The sequence below is a fragment of the Suncus etruscus genome, chromosome 8, assembly GCF_024139225.1.
Source record: "Suncus etruscus isolate mSunEtr1 chromosome 8, mSunEtr1.pri.cur, whole genome shotgun sequence".
In the NCBI taxonomy this organism is placed as follows: Eukaryota; Metazoa; Chordata; class Mammalia; order Eulipotyphla; family Soricidae; genus Suncus; species Suncus etruscus.
In genome coordinates this window covers 115,595,321-115,613,788 of record NC_064855.1, presented here as the reverse complement: position 1 = coordinate 115,613,788, position 18,468 = coordinate 115,595,321, and the positions used below count along the sequence as shown (strand labels likewise).

Here is an 18,468-nt window from a genome sequence, read left to right as displayed (position 1 = left end):
GGGGAGCAGGGAGCTACCCCCCTCCCCTGCACGCACCCGAGCGCGCACGCACACACACACACACACACACACACACACACACACACACACACACACTCACTCACTCACTCACTCACTCTCGGGGTTCGCGGGCCCCGGCCGCGCCGAGTAGCGGAGCGCGCAGGATGGACAGCAGCGACGCGGCGCGGCGCGGCGGGGCCCCGGTGGCCGAGCCCAGCCTGTGCCAGCGGCCTGTCCAGCTCGGGGCGCAGCTTGGGGACAGCCAAGCCAGCTGTTGCAGCGGCGTAGGGCGCCAGGCCACCGGGCCACCCGCCCACCCCTCTACCCGGCGCTCCCGCCAGCAAGCGTGTCCACCTGAGTCCGTGCGCCCTGGCCCCTTCCCGCGGCGCCCCAGCCCGTGCCCGCCACCGCCACGGCCCACTCTGTGCCCGTGCCCGCTGGTGTTCAGTCCTCCCGGTCCTCGGTGGCGCGGGGCATGGGCGGCGGCGGCGCGCGGGAGCCCAACTTGCAGCGGCGGCCGCGAATTCCCCCAGATGAAGGGCGCAACGGCGCCGGGCCCCCTTTCTTTAAGTTGCGCGGGGGAGGCGGGGAGAAAGAAGAGGGCTGTGGGAGGGGAGAAGGCGAGCGAGGGATGGCAATGGGAGGAGGGGGAGGCAGGGCTGCAAAACAATAACAATAAAAAAAGTGATCTCCTGCGCGCTCGCTCTCTGGCTGGCTCTCTCCCTCCCTCCCTCTCTCGCTCTGCAGCCGGAGCTGGCGGCCCGAGCCTGGGATGAAGCCGAAGGGAGCCGAGCCCGGAGGTCCCGCAGCCCCTCGGGAAGAGGCCAACCCGGGTCCCGGCTGACTGGCTAGCTAGCTGCCGGCGGCGGTGGGCTCGGCTCGCCAGCGCCTCCGCCTCTGTGGATTCCAGTGGGCGCTGCCGACACTGCAAGCTTTTATTTGTTTTTTGATTTTTTTTGTCTCCTCCTTTTCCTCTCCTCTCCCCTCCCCCCTGAGCCCCGAGGCTGCAGCCCGGCTCCCCCCCCCCCCCACCAGACCGCCCGCCCGCTCGCTCCAGGCCGGGCCTCCTGGACACGCCGCCCAGCGCTGCCCGTGCCGCGATTGGCCACCGAGGCGCTGTCAATCCGGCGCTCCCGCCCCGAGGCTGGTGCGCGCCGCCTACACACCCCCCTAGGCGCCCCCACTAGCTCCCCGGCCCTCCGGGTCTCTGCAGCCGATAGTGGCCGCTGGCCTGGCCCCGAGTGTCCCGCTCCGCGGCCCAGTGCGCGCGCGCGCCGTGCCTTGCGCGCTTTGGAGACGCTTCCCGCTCGCCTGGGAAGCTTTGGGGGTCTGGGAGGGCCGCTCCCACGCCGGGCTGAGCGCGGGGTCACCGCGTCCTTGGCTCAGCCGAGAGGGGCTGGTACCCCGCACTCCTCCAGTTTCCTTTCGAACAGGCCATCGCCTTCCCGGGGCTGCCCAAACGCCTCCAGTTGGACACCCTTGGGCGCTCAAGGACAAGGTTGGAAGCCGAGCCTCGGGGTGGGAGACCTCGTGGGCCAGGGCCACTCGGCCCAGATGGGAACGCGCGGTTCAGTTGCCAGGGAAGCGTCTCCTGATGGACAACACACTCCTTTTAACCCCCTAACACATACACACAAACACACACTCGCGCGCGCGCGGGGGCGCGCGCACAGACACGGTAAACTTGCTCTGTGGAGCTGCAGATACAGGTGCTAGAGTCTGGAGAAAGTCATTCCTGCTTTCTGGTCCTTCGTCGTGAGGTTCCCTCCCCCCACCCCCATCCCCGCTGTGACCCGCACTGGCTACTGGGCGCAATGCTTCTCCCAAGCAAACGCGCGTCTTGCTCAAATTTCAGTGATCAACAGTGGGGACAGCGGCCCCCCCGCGAGGGAGGAGTACTTGAAGTCCTTTGAGGACTGTCTTGTCACTCTCTGATGCAGGTCCAGAGATCCGGGTCTTCTGCCACGCCGAAGTGGGCGCTCCTGTTGCGCGGCCCAGCCAGGCCCACGCTGGTAATGCGCCACGGGGCAACCTCCCAAGGGAAGATTGAAAAACAAATTAAAAGTCTTGCAACTAACTGATGGTGCTTCGGTGTTCCGTAGCTGGCCCTCTTTACCTGGGAGCGGGTACGCCTCAGCCTCCCCCTAAAAATGCAACCGCGAGGTTGTCCCCAGCGCGCACTGGGCCTATCCGGGGTGCCTTGCAGCCTCGGCTACCCCACTCACCCACCGGGCTCCAGGCTGGTGGCTGCGGACGCCACCCAGTCCCGAGGCCTGAAATAACGGAGCGGCATCATGCCACGGACCGTGTGAGCAAAGGGAAGGGCCAGGCCTGGGGCGCTAGCGCCTTTCTGCGCCGGGGCTAGCGTGGAGAGCCACTTTGATTTACAAAAACTCTGCGAATCGAAATATAATCCAAGCCAAAGGAGGGGGGAAAAAAGAGGCCAAGTGCTCCCCCAAATTTTTGCTTGAAATGAATTCAACCACCACGCGGGAAGTCGACCAGAGCCGGCTGGAGCTGGCAGAAGGCCGGGCTCTGGCCTCCACACCCGCATCCGTAGCTCTTCTGGCTCTAGCTGGGCTCAGGCCTGGAGTCCTGAGCATAAGGGGCCAGAGTCTTCCTGCTGTCCCCCTCCCCCTTTCCCTTGCATTGGGGGGGAAGTGGCTGGGGGGAAGGGAGGGGGGGGTCTAGGAGGAGGGAGGCCTAAGCATCTTGCAGAAGCCAGGGATTTGGTTGGCTTGAAAACTGGAGGTTCTGGCCTTCCCTAGGGGGTAGGGTGTGAGGAGACCACGAAAGGTTTCTTTTTTCACAATTTTACCCTATACATTATAATAGTGGGGGTGGGGTGCGATAAAACTGCGCCCCCTGAAGCAAAGAAGGGCCCAAAAGAAGAAAATCTTCAGGTAGATATTACCCTGCTGCAGTGAATCCAATGTTTTTCAATTGCCTCACGTACAACCTTTCATACTTGAGCCCTTTATTCATCCATTTACAGTGGAGGAGAATCATTAGAAAAAAATTAGGGGCCGGAGAGATAGCATGGAGGTAAGGCGTTTGCCTTTCATGCAGAAGGTCATCGGTTCGAATCCCGGCGTCCCATATGGTCCCCTGTGCCTGCCAGGAGCAATTTCTGAGCATGGAGCCAGGAGTAACCCCTGAGCACTGCCGGGTGTGACCCAAAAGCCACAAAAAAAAAAAAAAAAAAAAAAGAAAAAGAAAAAAATTAAACCCTCCAAACATTGGCAACGGGAAATGTCCATGAACTGCCGGGTGAGAAAAGCAGCATACATAGCCCCCCAAAAAAACACCTGAATCCCTTTCTCTTTCTTCCCAGTCCTGTGGGTTTGGGCACCTTCTCTTTTCCCACTTTTCTTGCCTCCTCGCCATTCTTCTGCCTCTTTTCCTGGCTCATTCTCTCCTTCCTTTGATTCTGCCTTTTGCAGCTTCGTGTAGGGGCCGGCACTGCTGGACGCTAGCTGGGGCCGGATTCTGGCCTGCGCGTGGTAGGCTGGGGGGCCCCAAGCCTGCATTCCCGCCGGTGACTCTGCAGGCTGGACCCTCCTTGCTATTCTTCCCCAGCTCCAGTTCTCTCTCTGCAGGACAGAGGAATTGAGCCAAATTCAAAGTCACGTTACCGTCCCCTCTTAGAAAAGTGCTTTATATCTCGGCAAACTTCAAAATCCCTTAGCCTTATGATACTTTTCCCCCCTTTAAGGAAGGAAAGGAAAGAAAGCTGGAAAGTCCAAGGAGTGGGGACTGGGGAAAAAGGTCAGGCAAAGCCTTGGGAAATGTTGCCTGTAAAGTAGATTTGGAGGCCTCCCGTTGGCAGAGATGGAGAGAGATGCCAGGCTGAGTTCTGCACAACTCATGGAAATTAAAATTTTGGTTTTCAAAAAAAATTTTTTTGGTTTTCAACAGGTTTCTAGAAGCCCTGTACTCCCCTTCCCATGGGGATGGTCACATCACAAGATCCAGACCTTTAAGTGAATGAATATATACCCTCTTGGTAAATTTTCCTAATCTGTTCTTTCTGACGCTAAGACCTGGGAAATGGCATGAGAGTGGGGGGCTATCGATGAGGACTGACCCTAGCATGGCTGGCTCCTGGTTCTCTCAGGCTGGCACCCACTTCCTGCCAAGTGGAGGATGACAACACTTTCCATGGTCTCTACAAGGCAGAAATAGCTGTCCAAGTCCTTTCTGGCCATCCTTCAGTGGGTATCTGGGCTTGATGGTTTGTGGGTCTCTGTGCTGGAGGGTTTGGGTAGGCGGTGGAACTGTTAGGAGCATCTACATAAAATAGTGTATTGGTAGACACCACCTAGGGGTGTGTCTTGCCGGCCAGGAGGGGCCGGATGTAAAACCCGAGATGCAACTGGGAACCCCCTTTTCAAGAAATGGCAAAGTAGCATCACTTGATGGTGATTCCAATTTTATGAATTCCGACTTCTTATTTTCTTCTTGGAGAAAAGGGTAGAAATGGGGTGGGGGACTGGGAGGAAATGGATGCACCAATGTCTCTCTGTCTCTGTCTCTCTGTCTCTCTCTCTCTCTCTTCTCTCTCTCTCTCTCCACCCTCGGTACCACAGGCACATAAATTCAACAAGCTCATCAACAGGATATTAGATTGCAGGCCACCTTTCATTCGGCATGCTTAGCCACTCCTGGGCTGGATGACCCCTGACCCATGAAGGACCACATGTGTGTGTAGTGGGGCGAGCCTACACAGCTCAACCCCCCTCGAACAAAAGTTCTTTGTCAGGGCATTCTTTCGAAGAAGTGTCATGTAAAAGAAGGGGGGGGGGCTGTGAAAACTCTGAATCTCCTACAATGTCTCAAAACCACTTTTAAGAAGAGGGGAGGTGAGTGGCCTGGAAAGGAGCCTCCTCCCTCAAGGCCTCCTCTCCTGCATGCTTTAAAAAAAAAAAAAAGGCCTTTTCTTCCACAATGAAAATTTACAGTTCTCTAACTGGGCTTATAAAAAGGGGCTCTCTAGAAAAGAGAGGAGGCAAACAGCTCCATGATAGAGATGCAAATGTTGGCATGTTTGTCAATAGAGGTGGAGGAAATGAAAAGGACCTAAGAGAGAAAGGACAGTGATGGCGACTTTGCAAAAGAAAGAGAAAGGTCCTTAGTGTCTCTCTGGAGTCCCCATGGAAGTGTTTTTACTGAAAACAAAGAAATAAAAACCAACCACTGTCACCGCCCTCAAAAGAGAAGATACTAGCTTCCAAGGTTGTGCTGGATGATTTTGAGGACTGGTATTCTTCGGGGTCCCAAGTTGACTATATCCAGGGAAGTTGAATGTGGGTGACAGGCAAACCATTTTCCAATAAACTGCAGTATTATTGCCATAGACCTTGTAATACAATTTATGCTGTCATTCATAAATAACAATGCCATATGCCAACCATATTGCTTACACAAGGAAACCAGTCTACGTGTCACTATCGGATTTATCTCAACTGCTTCCTTCCCCAAATCTTGAGGTATAGATACCAGAAGGGGTATGATGGGGGGAAAGTGCTACTCAGAAATTGGAGATTTAAAAAAAAAAATCACAATCCTCCTCTGAGCTTTCTTTGCCCTCTTTTCAAAAATATCCTTCAAGGACAAAGGAGGACCAGAGAGAAGATATATTGGAGAGCCAAAATAAATAAACAAATAAATAAATATAGGAACATACTTGTTTGTGAACCTGGCTGAGTTGTATTGTTCCTGTGTTGTTCTAAGCATATTCGAAACTCAATCAAGCCCTTTTCCCCAATAAATGACCAAACCTGGTGTGCCAAAGGCCGGTCGCCAATAACTCGTTGGGAGTAAAAATGATTGATAACCAAAATGACAATATTTGATGACAGGCCAATTTTACTCTACTTGTTAGTATGCGGGAAGTAAAAAAAGAGCCATATTTTTTTTCAGGGGCTTTTATTGCCCATTTAGGTCAGGTGGACCTGGGAAGTCTCCAATCCTTGAGGAATGCAAAACAAGCGTCAAACACACAGATGCCAACAGTGTGAGTCTCCGACAAGTCACCCAACTTTATGTCCCCCAAATAGAAAGAAATACTACTGGGGTTCCTCTTAACACCCCCTCCTCAGTGACTCCTGAGGTTTCAGTGCCGAAAGGGGCTTGCAAGGGCCGGGGCACTGGGCATTGCTCTGCGCTGCGCTCCGGAGCGCAGAGGGTGGGCGGTGGGGAATGGAGTTGTGGCTCGTGATTCCCAAGAGGTCAGATTACAAGTGGTGAGGCGGAACGGGTGGGGGGCGGTTGTGGTCCCCGTCAGGCATCAGCCAAGCAGGCAGCTGGACACCCCCCACTGCCTGGTTTGGGGAACAGCCCTCGATTCTGAGGGCTTTCTTCACTGCAAAGCTCGGCTCCAAAGCAGCTCTGTGGGCCTCTTGGCGCACCGTGCCCTGCCTTTGGAAAGGTCTGAAAGGTGCCCTCACTGGGATATACCTTCCCTTTACCAGTGTCTGCTTGTCTGAATGCTTCGCCCAGTGGAGCCCTCCCTGTGTCCTTGGGGGTGGGCTTCAGACGTCCTTGGATTCCTGGGATAACTCGGGGGACCCCATGCGTCCTTGGCGCGGCCCCAGTGGCACAGGTGCGCTAAAGAAAGCTACCAGCCACCCGGCCTTTCCACACGGAGGGAGGCCGGCCCTCTTCGGGGATGCCACGCGGGACGAAGCCAGCCCTAAAGCCATTTTTTTGGTAAGGGCCATAAAAAGCTGTGGTATGGGTCCCCTCTTCCAGTCGTCCCCGGGTTTTCCCCCCTCCCCCCGCCGGCAGAAACAATCGAACAAAGGCTCAAGAGCCAGGAAACGTCCAATTCACTTCCCCGAGAGAGAGTTTATTCATTGCCCACAGCTTCGCCCCAAACTTGGTTGAGTTCAGAGAGATGCGCGGGGGCACCGGGAAGCCGCGGCGGGAAGCAGCGCGCCCGTCTGGGTTGCAGCGCGGCGGCAGAGCGCGGCGTGCGCCCCGGGTTCTGCACCGATCGGCGCCGACTTTTCTTTCGCCCCCCCCCCCAATTTCCTGGAGCTGAGGGTTCGGGAACGCGAAGAGGCTGGGATCTGGGGTGCCACAGAGAAGTCTGGAAACCGCTGCTCTGACAAGGGCACCTGTTGGCGCTGGAAAAGGCGTGGGCACCGCTTGTCATGTTGCGGTCGGAGCCTCAGCTGCAAAAGCGGAGACTTGAGCTCAGTCTTGCCCACTAGCATCACACCCGCGATAATGGGGTTCAATTTGCAGAACTGGCACCAGGATTTCTATAGCTCCTGCTTTTAAACACGCATACGCACACGCGCGCGCGTACACACACACACACACACACACACACACACACACATCATTATGATTTTCTTTTAACGCCCGGGAAATTGTGGCTGTTTGTTTAGGGAGTGTTTGTTTAGGAAGGAAGGGGGTCCTTAGAAGCTCTGGGTGTGATGTGAAGGGGGTTTGATTTGGCTCTCAAAGGGCTTGAAAAAGCAGCGGCGCACCTGGCTTCAGGCGGGTCATCACAATAACAAAAAAGCGTCTACAAAATAAAAAAGCTCTTTTATAAAGAAAGGCAATGCCGGAAATACAGCTAGCCAGGCCTATTCTCGGGTTTAATTGGCAGGCGGTTTATTGGAGCCTGATTGGTGTTGATTGAAATTTCTTTCCCACTCCTTTCTCTGCGGAATTAGTATCTCAAGTCGGTTTACCTGAGTCAATGATCTTTTTAGAGTCTGGAGGAAGGTCATAAATTTGCAAATATCCCTGAAAGTTACTTTGAAAATATCCTTCTTTTCTATTAGTCCCCTTATTTCTAGAGGAAGTTTTTTTTTTCCTTTTTCTTTCCTTTTTTAAAAAAGAAGGTCGCCATAAAAAAAGAAGAAAATAATCAGGGAGCTATATCTGAATTAAGACATATTAAATTGATGACAGATCCATATCACGCTGTGTTTAACAAGGGTTGTACAAGGAGGCGGATCCCAGATTCCACACGGCTCTGTTCCACCATTATTCACCTATTTTACAGCCTCTCCTTCATGCCTTCACCCATTAAACCATTAAATTTCAGCAATTCAATAAAACAAAGCAGTTATAATTTTGAGGAAAAGCCATTTTGAAGGGGGGTGGAGGTCCCGATTTTATTGCACAATAAAAATGCTCCACAATCCATATTAAAGCTTAGCTTGCATTCAATTTCTTCTTTGTTTATTCATCCACTTTGGGGGGGGTTGCTTTTACTTAGAATCTGCACAATTAAAGACAGGTTAATGCTGCCGGTATGGAAGGATTGATGCTCCTGGAGAAGAAATTAAAATAGAGGAACTTGTATGAAATATTCCTAGGAGTGAAGATGGTGGCGACAGTTCCAAGAGTGATGCAGCGCAGGTCACCACCAGTTTCCCCGGGGAGTGGGCACAGTCCTTGCTTCTCTTTACCTTTGCCTGGTTGCCTTGAGTCTGTTGAAGTCTTCACAAGGAGACTTGCGAAAGTGCTCCTTCTCTTTCCCAATCCAGATGTGGATTTGGTGGTCACTATTGTCCATTGCAAAATTGGCATTGTGTTTTTGCAGTCCTGCTTTCATGCTTCTCCACCGTTAAACTTCGTGGGCACTAAAAGAAAAGGCTTATTTTTTTTAAAAAATTTTAAAAGATGGTAGTATTTTGTTTGTCAGTTTGCTTAGAGGAAGGACATGCCTAAAATACCCAGGGAAGTCCTCTTTTATCCAGCATCCAAAGCTACATACCCAAGCTATCGAATCGGTGTTTTGAAAAAATGTTTCTTACTACTTTCCTAAACCATATCCCTGACGACGCTTTCCTGTGGTGACTACAAACGAATAAGGCTGTAACATCATGTATTGGATCCCCAGAGATGAAAAATAAAATAAAATAAAACCAATTCCTTCCTGTTTACCTTTAAAAAAAAACAAATAGTTTTCTCTCTGGTCAAAAACTGAGAATCAAGAACCCTACTTTTAATGATTGAATCTCTTCGAACATCCCCAAATGTAAGACCTTATTCTTTCTTTTAAGAAATTGGAGTGACAGTGAGGAAGGGAGGAGAATAATTATTCAAGGGGTGCCATATTTTCTGGCTTCCCCTCCAGGTGACTCAGAGACCTACCCTGTACCTGCTTATTAAACAGAAGCTGAAAAACAAATGGCTTGAACAGGGGAACTGGTTGATCACCCCTTCCTTTTTCTTAAAATCAATCTTGATGGATTTCAATAAGATCTCTCTCTCTCTCTCTCTCTCTCTCTCACACACACACACACACACACACACACACACACACACACACTGGATCAGTTTGTTAGAATACAAATACACACTGCTTTTAGTGAAAAATAAACAGCGAAGCTATGGGGGTGATGTTAATATTTTATCGGATTCATTTTGAACATGTGACCCTTTCAGGAAACTGAGGCATGCTCGGATCATCTACAAATGGCGGGTGTTTGAGACTCCAGGATAAGCTGCTGCTTCAAGAATACTTTGTTTGTTTTTATTCACTGGTTTTAGTTTGGGACCACATTTGGCTTTGCTCAGGGCTTATTCCTGGCTCGGTGTTCAGGGATCACCCTTGGCAGAGCCCAGGGACCAGATGGGCTGCTGGGGGGGTCGAATCCAGGTTGGCCGTGTGCAAGGCGAGTGCCCTCCCTGCTGACCTATTCACTCTGGCCCTCAGCAACACCGCATTTCCCTCACTTCCACCTGGAGCTAAGTTGTTTGGGCCGCCAGGCCACTGTCCTTCCAAGAAACCCAAGTTAGAACCTCTGCGGATGTCCCCACTTCACCCCCACCCTGCTGCAGAACCCCCAGTCCAGCTGATTTCATGGAAAGGGGCAGATCTAGAACCCCATCACACTGGAAGTCAAATTCTAGAATCGACATACGTCGGGGGGAAAAAAGATCCCAAGAACTTGAAGACCTAGTCAAGGGATGGTGGTTTCTTGGGGGGGGGGGATTTTTGCTTTTGCTTTCTCCTGGGGTTTCATAAGCAAAGCATTCCAGTGTTTTTTCACCCAATAGGTCCTAAAAGTCCATCCTCATTCTAGCGCCGCATTCCTCGCCTCAAGTGCCAACTAGGCATGTTTCCCAAAGAGAAAGCCTTCGGTCTCACTTTCCCCGTGTAGAAAGAAGCCAAGCTGGCGGTAGGAAACATTCGGGTGCTGGAAGGGCCGCCGTGCGCTAAGAAACAGAGGTGTTGGAAGTTGGGGGGGACTCAGTTCCTTCCAGTCATGTGTGCGGCGGGGTGGGGTTGGAGGAGGGGTTGGGTACATACAGGCACTCTTTAACCCCGTGCCAGCGCGCGCTCCCCAGCGAGGCGCATCCCGGGCGCAAACTTTCTGCAAGTGCAACTTGGGTATCCCGAGAGAGGCGGGAGGGGACGCGAGTGGAGGGGAAGAAGAAAAAGAGGAGGAGGAGGAGGAGGAGGAGGACGAGGAGGAGGAGCCGAGCAAAAGCAGCACCGGGGCGGATCCCCCACTGTGCCGGAGGCCTGAACGGGGGAGCCAATCGGGCAGCCGGGTCTGCTGCCAATCAGACGAGTCCCTCCAATCCCACCCTCGCGATTGCCGAAATCCTGGGCCCACTGTGCGGCTGGGGTGTGCCGTTGGCTCTGCCCAGAGCCGGGACGACCGAGTGGGCCGGGGAATGGGCGAGTTAGGAGGGCCAGCAGGACAAAGACGTTAAAGGCGCCGAACGCGTCCATGTGTCTGGAGGCGGGCCTGGGGAGCAGGATCCCCCCTCCCCCGAGAGGGGGCCCGGGTCAGACTGTGTGACTCTGATGAACCCCCCCTTTGGCCCAGAGGACCCCGCAGGCCTTGAGATTAGCGGATCCGGCCGGGCCCCAGCAGACCATGCCCGGCTTCCCAACAACTGGGCGCAACGGCCTCCAGTCTCCGCCTTGGGGCCTTGCGCGCTGACCCCGTCGTGGCCATCCTAAGCCTCGGACCCCCGAGCCCATGGCCCAGGCGAGCGCGCTGGGACTCAGCCCTGCCTCCCAGGCGCTGCAGCCCGCACAGCCCCAGGCCCCGGGGGCGCACGCTTTGGCGTCCTCCTCTCCTTTTTCCTCCTCCGTGGAGGTGCCCCTGGACGGTAGGGCCAGCCTGAGCGCGCCCCCGCCCCCAGCCCCTCCTCTTCCTCCCGCCTCCCCCTCCTCCCCTGCGCCCCCTCCCCCAGCTCCTCCTGCCCTCTCGGGCGGCTGCACCGCCACCAACAGTGGCGGCGGCGGCGACAGCGGCAAAGGCCACAGCAGGGACGTCGTCCTCCGGAGGGACCTCGCCGCCACGGCCCCCGCCGAGGCCATGCACGGGGTGCCGCCCGCCGGGGAGCAGCGGCCGGACCCCGGCTCCCCGCAGCCGCCGGCCCCGCCTCCCCACCCGGCCGGCCTGGGCATGGGCATGGGCATGTTCATCTCGGCCAGCGGCACCTACGCGGGCCCGGACGGCGACGCGGGGGGCCCCGCGCTCTTCCCGGCCACGCTGCACGACGCGGCCGGAGCCCCCGGCCCGCACCCGCAGCCCCCCATGAACGGCCAGATGCGCCTGGGACTCGCGGCGGCTGCGGTGGCCGCGGCGGCCGAGCTGTACGGCCGCTCCGAGCCGCCCTTCGCGCCGCGCTCCGGGGACGCGCACTTCGGGGCGGTGGCCGCGGCCCTGCACGGCTACGGGGCGGTGAACTTAAACCTGAACCTGGCAGCGGCGGCTGCTGCGGCTGCGGCGGCGGCAGCGGCAGCGGCAGGGCCGCCGGGACCTCACCTGCAGCAGCAGCAGCAGCAGCAGCAGAGCCAGAACCAGATCCAGAACCCGAGCCACGCGCCGTCGTCCCCGGCCCCGCACCATCCCCGCCTCCCGGGGGCGGCCGCGGCCTTCCTGCGTTACATGCGGCAGCCAATCAAGCAGGAGCTGATCTGCAAGTGGATCGACGACCCCTACGGGCCGGCCCGGCTGTCCCCGCCGCCGCCGCCGCCTCCGGGGCCGTGCCAACCCTGCTCCAAGACTTTCGCCACCATGCACGAGCTCGTGACGCACGTCACGGTGGAGCACGTGGGCGGCCCCGAGCAGAGCACCCACGTCTGCTTCTGGGAGGACTGTCCGCGCCAGGGCAAGCCCTTCAAGGCCAAGTACAAGCTCATCAACCACATCCGCGTGCACACGGGCGAGAAGCCCTTCCCCTGCCCTTTCCCCGGCTGCGGCAAGGTCTTCGCGCGCTCCGAGAACCTCAAGATCCATAAGCGCACTCATACAGGTGGGTGCCGGGCTCCCCGCGCCGCCAACGCCGCCTCCTGCGCCGCTGCTTCTCTTCCTCCTCCTCCTCCTCCTCCTCCTCCTCTCCTAGTCCTCCTCCTCCTCCTGCTCGCCTTCATCTTCTTTTTTTTTTTTTCCTTTTAATTTCTTTCCCTCCTTCTGCTGCTTGCTCTTGGCATACGTATAACCCGGACATGTGACTTCTTTTTTTTTTTTCTTCTCTTTCTCCCCCTCCTGTTTGTTTTTTTTTTTTCTTCTATGAATAAGTAATTCGATAGCACACACAGTTCCCGCGCTGGGTTCCCACTCCGTGTCGTCTCCAGCGCGCCCGCACCCCACCCGCCCGCCTGCCTCGACTGGCCTTGCGCTCCAGCCACCGCCGCCACCCGGGATCAGAAGCCGCCGCCGCAGGAGCACCAAGGCGCCCAGGACGGTCGGCAGTATTCCTTCCACCCCATCCCACCACCCCCCTCCCCGGTCCGGGGAACATGGGGAAGGGGGGCCGGAGCTGGAGTGGAGTGGCCACCCCCAAGTGGCAGGTTCGCGCGCGCGCTCGCGTGGAAGATCCGCGCTCTCCAACTAAAGTCTGTGAGTGGGGTGTGCCTGCGGTGTGGAGGCCACCGAGGCCCCAATTTGCTTGTGACCCCCCCCCCACTCCTCTCCAAGAAAGGGAGGGGGTCCTGTCCTTCATGGGCGCGTGGGGAAAGCAGTGTGTGCAGGAGAAGAGAGGAGAGGAAGGCGCCCTCCATCCCCAAGACTCTGGACACACACAAACACACACGCACCTTTACACGTCTTTGCGGGTGCACAGACGCCAAACACGGTGACTTGGCAGCGCGGTTTCCACCCCACGCCGCTTGGTTTTTGGGACACCCAGGGGCTCCCCACGAGCCTTCTACTGACAACTCCCACTGGCTCCTTTACGCACACCACACTGCGCGCTCGCTCCCGTACTTTTTGTCGGGGTTTGTTGTTGGGGGGTTGGGGGGAAAGGCTGCAGTCTAGCCTGGCTGGGCTTTGGGTTCTGCCCCGCGTTGAGGCCCTAAGTGTGTGTCCCAAAGGAGGACAGCGGGGGCGGCAGGGGCGGCTCCGCTGGGCCCCGCGCTGCCCCGGAGCGGAGCCGGGATTTATAGGGCCAGGCCCGATTGCTCCTTGGAGGACACTTAGTGGATGGGGTTTACATGAAGTAATTACCAGACTGATTTATCGGTGCTGCGGACGCCTTCGGGGAGTGGAGGGCGGGGGTCGTGGTAGCATCGGCCGGAAGCACCGGCCTGGTTCCTGCTGCCGATGGGTCTTGGTTGGTGGACCCTGAGCTGGGAAGGTCTTCCAGCTCCCCGCGTGCCGTTGCAACCGGGCAACGCTGTGCCCGCCTGTTTGATTTTTAGCCCCGGCAAGTTAATGTCTCTCTTGGCGCTTGTAAATGTTCCCCGGAGTTGGGGGGGACAAGCCCGGGACCTGAGAAGTGGGGGTGCACGGGTTGACTCCTACCCCCTATTTATTCTCCATCACTACCAACACCGAGGGAAACGCGCAAATCAGCGCAGGGGGCTTGCCATCATTGCACCCCCTAGAAAATTGCGACTGCAAAGTTGGTGAGAAGCGGAGACCCCGGGCGCGGAGAGGGGCCAGTCCAAGGCTCCTTGGGCTCCTAACCACGGGGCCTTCCCAGCCCGGTTCCAGGCAGCTGCCGGGCCTTTGCGCGACCCCTTGGGGGAAGTTTGGAAGCGGCTCCAATTCCCGCTCAAATCTGTGCCGGGGAGTGTGGGGGGGGGGGGGCTTTCACAATCACTGGGCCGCGCTGGTGTGCAGAAGAGGATCCACAGCCATCCACCCGGTGTCCCCCCCACCCGACCTCCTCTCTTTCTGCGCTTAGCTGGGACCTGGGAACAGATGGCGCGAAGGGGATCAATGAATAACCCCCGGCCGCTCCCTCGGGCCCCATTCCTGGCCCATGTGCCCCAAATTTTGTTCCTCCCCTTCCCTAGGGCTGGTTCTCAGGAACAGGGAACGGGTGAGGCCGAGACTGGATCCCGGGACCTTGCCTTACTCTCAGGCGCTGCTAAGAGTTTTTTTATTTCTCTCACAATCCAGGTCAACTCTAGGCTCGGTCTTTCTAGTTAAGAGGAAACTTTACCCTTGTTCTCCCTTCACACTTTCCCTTTTTACCCCTTTCGCTCTCTTTCTCTCTCTCCTTCCCTTGTCGTCCTCCTCCCCACCCCCCCCACCCCCGCCCAATCATCTGCTTCTCTGGGTCTCTGCAGCTCGGCCAGCTTTGGGGAATCCTTATTTTCTTCCCAGTCGGGATTTGCAGAAACGGGGGAAAATAGCACGTTTGCGAACCATTTTAACCTCCAGGGTGAAAGGAGAGTGGGTTACTAAAAAAAAACAAAAACAAAAAAAACAACAAAAAAAAAACAACCAAACAAACAAAACAAAACATTATTATTACTTGGGGAGGGGCAGTGTGATATTAAGTCAGCTGTTATTTCCAGCTGGAAAACATTATACCCTCCTCAAGAAAAATCCCAGATGATTTGATTCAAAGCCTGAATTGGGTTGCAGTCCTTCAACCGGAAAAAAAATTAAGTTTTAAATTGGGATTAACACTGTTATGCTTTTTTTAGTCCTCTAATCATAAATCGTGGGTTGGAGGTATTTGGGTATAATATCTAATTTTATTGTTGAACTCCCTCTAGGTGGAATAAAGTTATATCTGAGGTATACTAAATATACTAGCAATCATCCCAGGCCACTGAAATAATTCTGGCTGCTGAAAATTATCTACCATTTTTAAATGCAAATATTTGTACGAAGAGGACTATATCTCCCCACAAAAGTTAGGCCATTCAAATTATCTTTGTCATTAAAAAATAAATAAATTACCTCAAATTGAGGCAAAGAACATATTTTATTTCACCGAAGTTGCTGAAAAATGGGAGAAATTCCACGGTGGTTTTGTTTTGTTTTGTTTTTGTTTTTTTAGTCCTCCCTGAAGAGCAGTGGAATAAACTTGAGTGTAAAGTGACTTAGTGACTTATCCTATGACCAACCCAGATGAAATGGTCACCTTTGTAGCTACAGAGGTGCCAGTGAAAGAGGTTTCTTATTCCCCCACTGCCTTTTGTGCCTGTAGTCACATAAAATTTGGGTGTGTTTCCCCTTCCTTATCGGAGAATCTGGGAAGAGTATTCAAGGGCTCTTGAGCCAAAAACTGGGTCGAGGCTGTGTTGTGACTGAAGCAGTGTACACTGTTTCTAAATCATTTACTTTAGGTCTCCAGGAAATGTTCTGGGGCTGGCTTGAGACATGGCTGAGGTTCACTAGACCCTCAGCCCTGCAAATGGTCAAAAAATATGGTCAGAGGAGCCATCCACACTGACTGGTAAACAGTTCTAAAATCATGCTCTGTGCTGGGCTTATGTGTCAGAGAACTTTTATTTCTACAAAGACTAGATATTTCTTGCCCCTTTCTGCTTCTCTCGCCACCTTTTCCCCTTGGTAAAATTCTGGAAGATTCTAGAACAAGATGGTGTCAGATGACCACATTCACTTGTATTTCTTGGGAGCTACACCAGGCCAGATGTTCAGGAGCATTATAATCCCAGGTGTTCAGAGAGTTGGGGTGATACTGGGAATAGAAAGACCCAGGACCTTACAGATGTAAGCCAGGGGCTATACCACTGCATTCCCACATGAAATTGTTTTGTTTTGTTTTGTTTTGGCAACACACCTAAAGAAGTTCTGAGCTTATTCCTGGCTCTGCACTCAGGAATCACTCCTAGAAGTGCACAGAGGACCATATGGGATGCCAGAATTCAAAACCCAGGTTGGCTGCTTGCAAAGCAGATACACTAACCACTGTACTATCACTTTGGCCCTAATAAGGCTTTCTCTCCTTTTTTTTTTTTTTTCTTTTTTTTTTAGTTTTTGAGTCATACCTAGCAATGCCTGGGTTCTGTACTCAGAAACCACTCCTAGTGGTGTTCAGGGGACCCATGTGGGATGCTAGGGATTGAGCCCACATGGCAGGCAATCTCCTTGACCCTTTGTACTACTTCTCCAGCCCTCAGTGTTTATCCCAACAGGGGAATATATTTGTATTTGGGGGGTGTGCAGATACTTGTGGGGAGTGAGGACCCCAGGGTTTGGGTTCATAACCTTGCTGGCCTTGGACACAAAGCCCAGTAACAAGGGTAGAGCCTCCAGGCTCATCCTGGAGTCCAAGTCAGGTTTCTCAAGATTGGGAAATGCAAAAAGAGGGGGCCAGAGAGATAGCATGGAGGTATGGCGTTTGTCTTGCATGCAGAAGGACAGTGGTTTGAATCCCAGCATCCCATATGGTCCCCTAAGCACTGCCAGGTGTAACCCCCCCCCAAAAAATATTGGAAAATGCATCCCCACCTAGGTAACTGGATTTCTCTCTCTCTCCCTCCCTCCCTTCCCTCTCTCTCCCTCCCTCCCTTCCCTCTCTCTCCCTCTCTCTCCCTCCTCCCACCCCCCAGGTCTCAAGAAAGCCACTCACCTGGCCCATTTTTTCCTTGCAGGGGAAAAACCTTTCAAATGTGAATTTGATGGCTGTGACAGGAAATTCGCCAATAGCAGCGACCGAAAGAAACATTCCCACGTGCATACCAGCGACAAGCCTTACTACTGCAAGATCCGAGGCTGTGACAAGTCCTATACACATCCCAGCTCGCTGCGCAAGCACATGAAAGTGCATTGCAAGTCGCCACCACCTTCTCCAGGAGCCCTGGGCTACCCTGTGGTGGGCACACCCATGGGGGCACCCCTTTCTCCAGGTCTGGACCCCACCAGGAGTCACTCCAGCACGCTGTCCCCTCAGGTGACCAACCTCAACGAGTGGTACGTTTGCCAGGCCAGTGGGGCCCACAGCCACCTCTACCCACCGTCAAGCGGTGGAACCACGTCTGAGTCTGAAGATGATGAGATGTACGAAAACCCAGCTGAAGTGGTCCGGACAGTCCATTAGAATTTCTGGGTAAAGTGATGTTCGGGACACAGACAAGTGCTTGGAACTCTCCTGACCCAAGACAATGCTCTCATGAACCCTATTTATTCAATATGAAACCCTATGGTGTTTGTACATTTTAATTAATTTAATGAAGAGATTTGGGCTCTTTTTATTATTATTATTATTGTTGTTGTTCTTAGCCAAGAAATGTAAAACACCCAATAAAAGCTGGACTTTCGAGGTGGGGGACAGGCATTGTGTTAAGGAAAAAGAATGAAAAGAGGATTTGTTTCTGAAGACCAGCACTGTCTGCTTCTTAAGGTGAAGCCCTGCACCAGGCCAGCCCCTTCCCTGAGTTTCCTGCACTGCCTCCAAGGCCTGTGCCACAGGATCAGTCTGCCCCAGAGCCACCTCAACTCCTCCTGGGACCCTGGTTCTGCAAAGGCCTCTTGATTGTAAACCACACACTTGCTGCATTCATCGTCAACAGATCTGGGACTGGACCCATGTCCGAATGTGTTTCTAAAGCCCTTTCCGTTCAGATACTTGCAATGTTATAAATTTCCACTCTTTTATTACCAATCTTCCCCTCCGCATAACACTATTTTTATACAGGATGATTTCTTCAGTGCCCTGCTTAGATTATGAAAAGAAAAAAGATTTTGTCAGCTACCTTGGTCCATCTCCAGGCGGGGTGCTACTGAGATTGTTGGGAAAGAGGTGGAGAAGGACGAGAAAAGTCCTTGCAAAAGACATTGACATTTCTAACATGGAAGACCCCCTCCACCTGGCTTTATTCTTCTAGCCATTGTTTGTGGGGGTTTTTGGTTTTGCTTTTTTTTTTTCAGCCGTTTTTTAAATTTTAATCTGAATTCCCAGGTGCCGGCTCTTTCACTGTGTTCAAATTTCTTGTGTAATAAGAGATTATATTTTAGATCCTAAATTCTTGGGGTTGCCAAAACCAACAGGCCCATCCAAGGGAGTGATGAGATGTTGGCCTTTTGCCTGTTCTCCCCCCCTCACCCCCACCTCCGCAGGATGATTTTTTTTTTAAAGCTGTTGTTTTGTGGGGGGGTGGGGGAGGGAACAACCTAGGTCAGCCCCTCTTTTATGCTGTTGCATCCACCTTTTCAAAAGTCTTTCTTTTTCAAGGCCCGAAAAACTGCATTTGAATGCCTTTTCCTTCCACCCAGAGAGCCCTGAGCTCTGAGAGCTCCATCCCCATTTGAAAATGATTGTGGAAAG

The 18,468-nt window shown here is 53.9% G+C and overlaps 1 protein-coding gene across 2 annotated transcripts; it reads left to right on the top strand.

The window, feature by feature from the left end:
• Window positions 1–10,797: 10,797 nt before the first annotated feature.
• On the top strand, window positions 10,798–18,236 carry ZIC5 (Zic family member 5). 2 transcript variants are annotated; one of them, XM_049778618.1, is made up of 3 exons: window positions 10,798–11,773; window positions 11,813–12,249; window positions 16,796–18,236. In XM_049778618.1, exons 1-3 carry the CDS (start codon window positions 10,965–10,967, stop codon window positions 17,239–17,241), a joined length of 1,692 nt encoding a protein of 563 aa, XP_049634575.1. In that variant the 5' UTR covers window positions 10,798–10,964; the 3' UTR covers window positions 17,242–18,236. The 2 variants fall into 2 exon arrangements, 1 of the variants encoding a protein (XP_049634575.1); XR_007498257.1 differs by lacking the exons at window positions 10,798–11,773; window positions 11,813–12,249 and adding an exon at window positions 12,808–12,836 and having other exon boundaries at window positions 16,796–16,871.
• The last annotated feature ends 232 nt before the right edge of the window (window positions 18,237–18,468 follow it).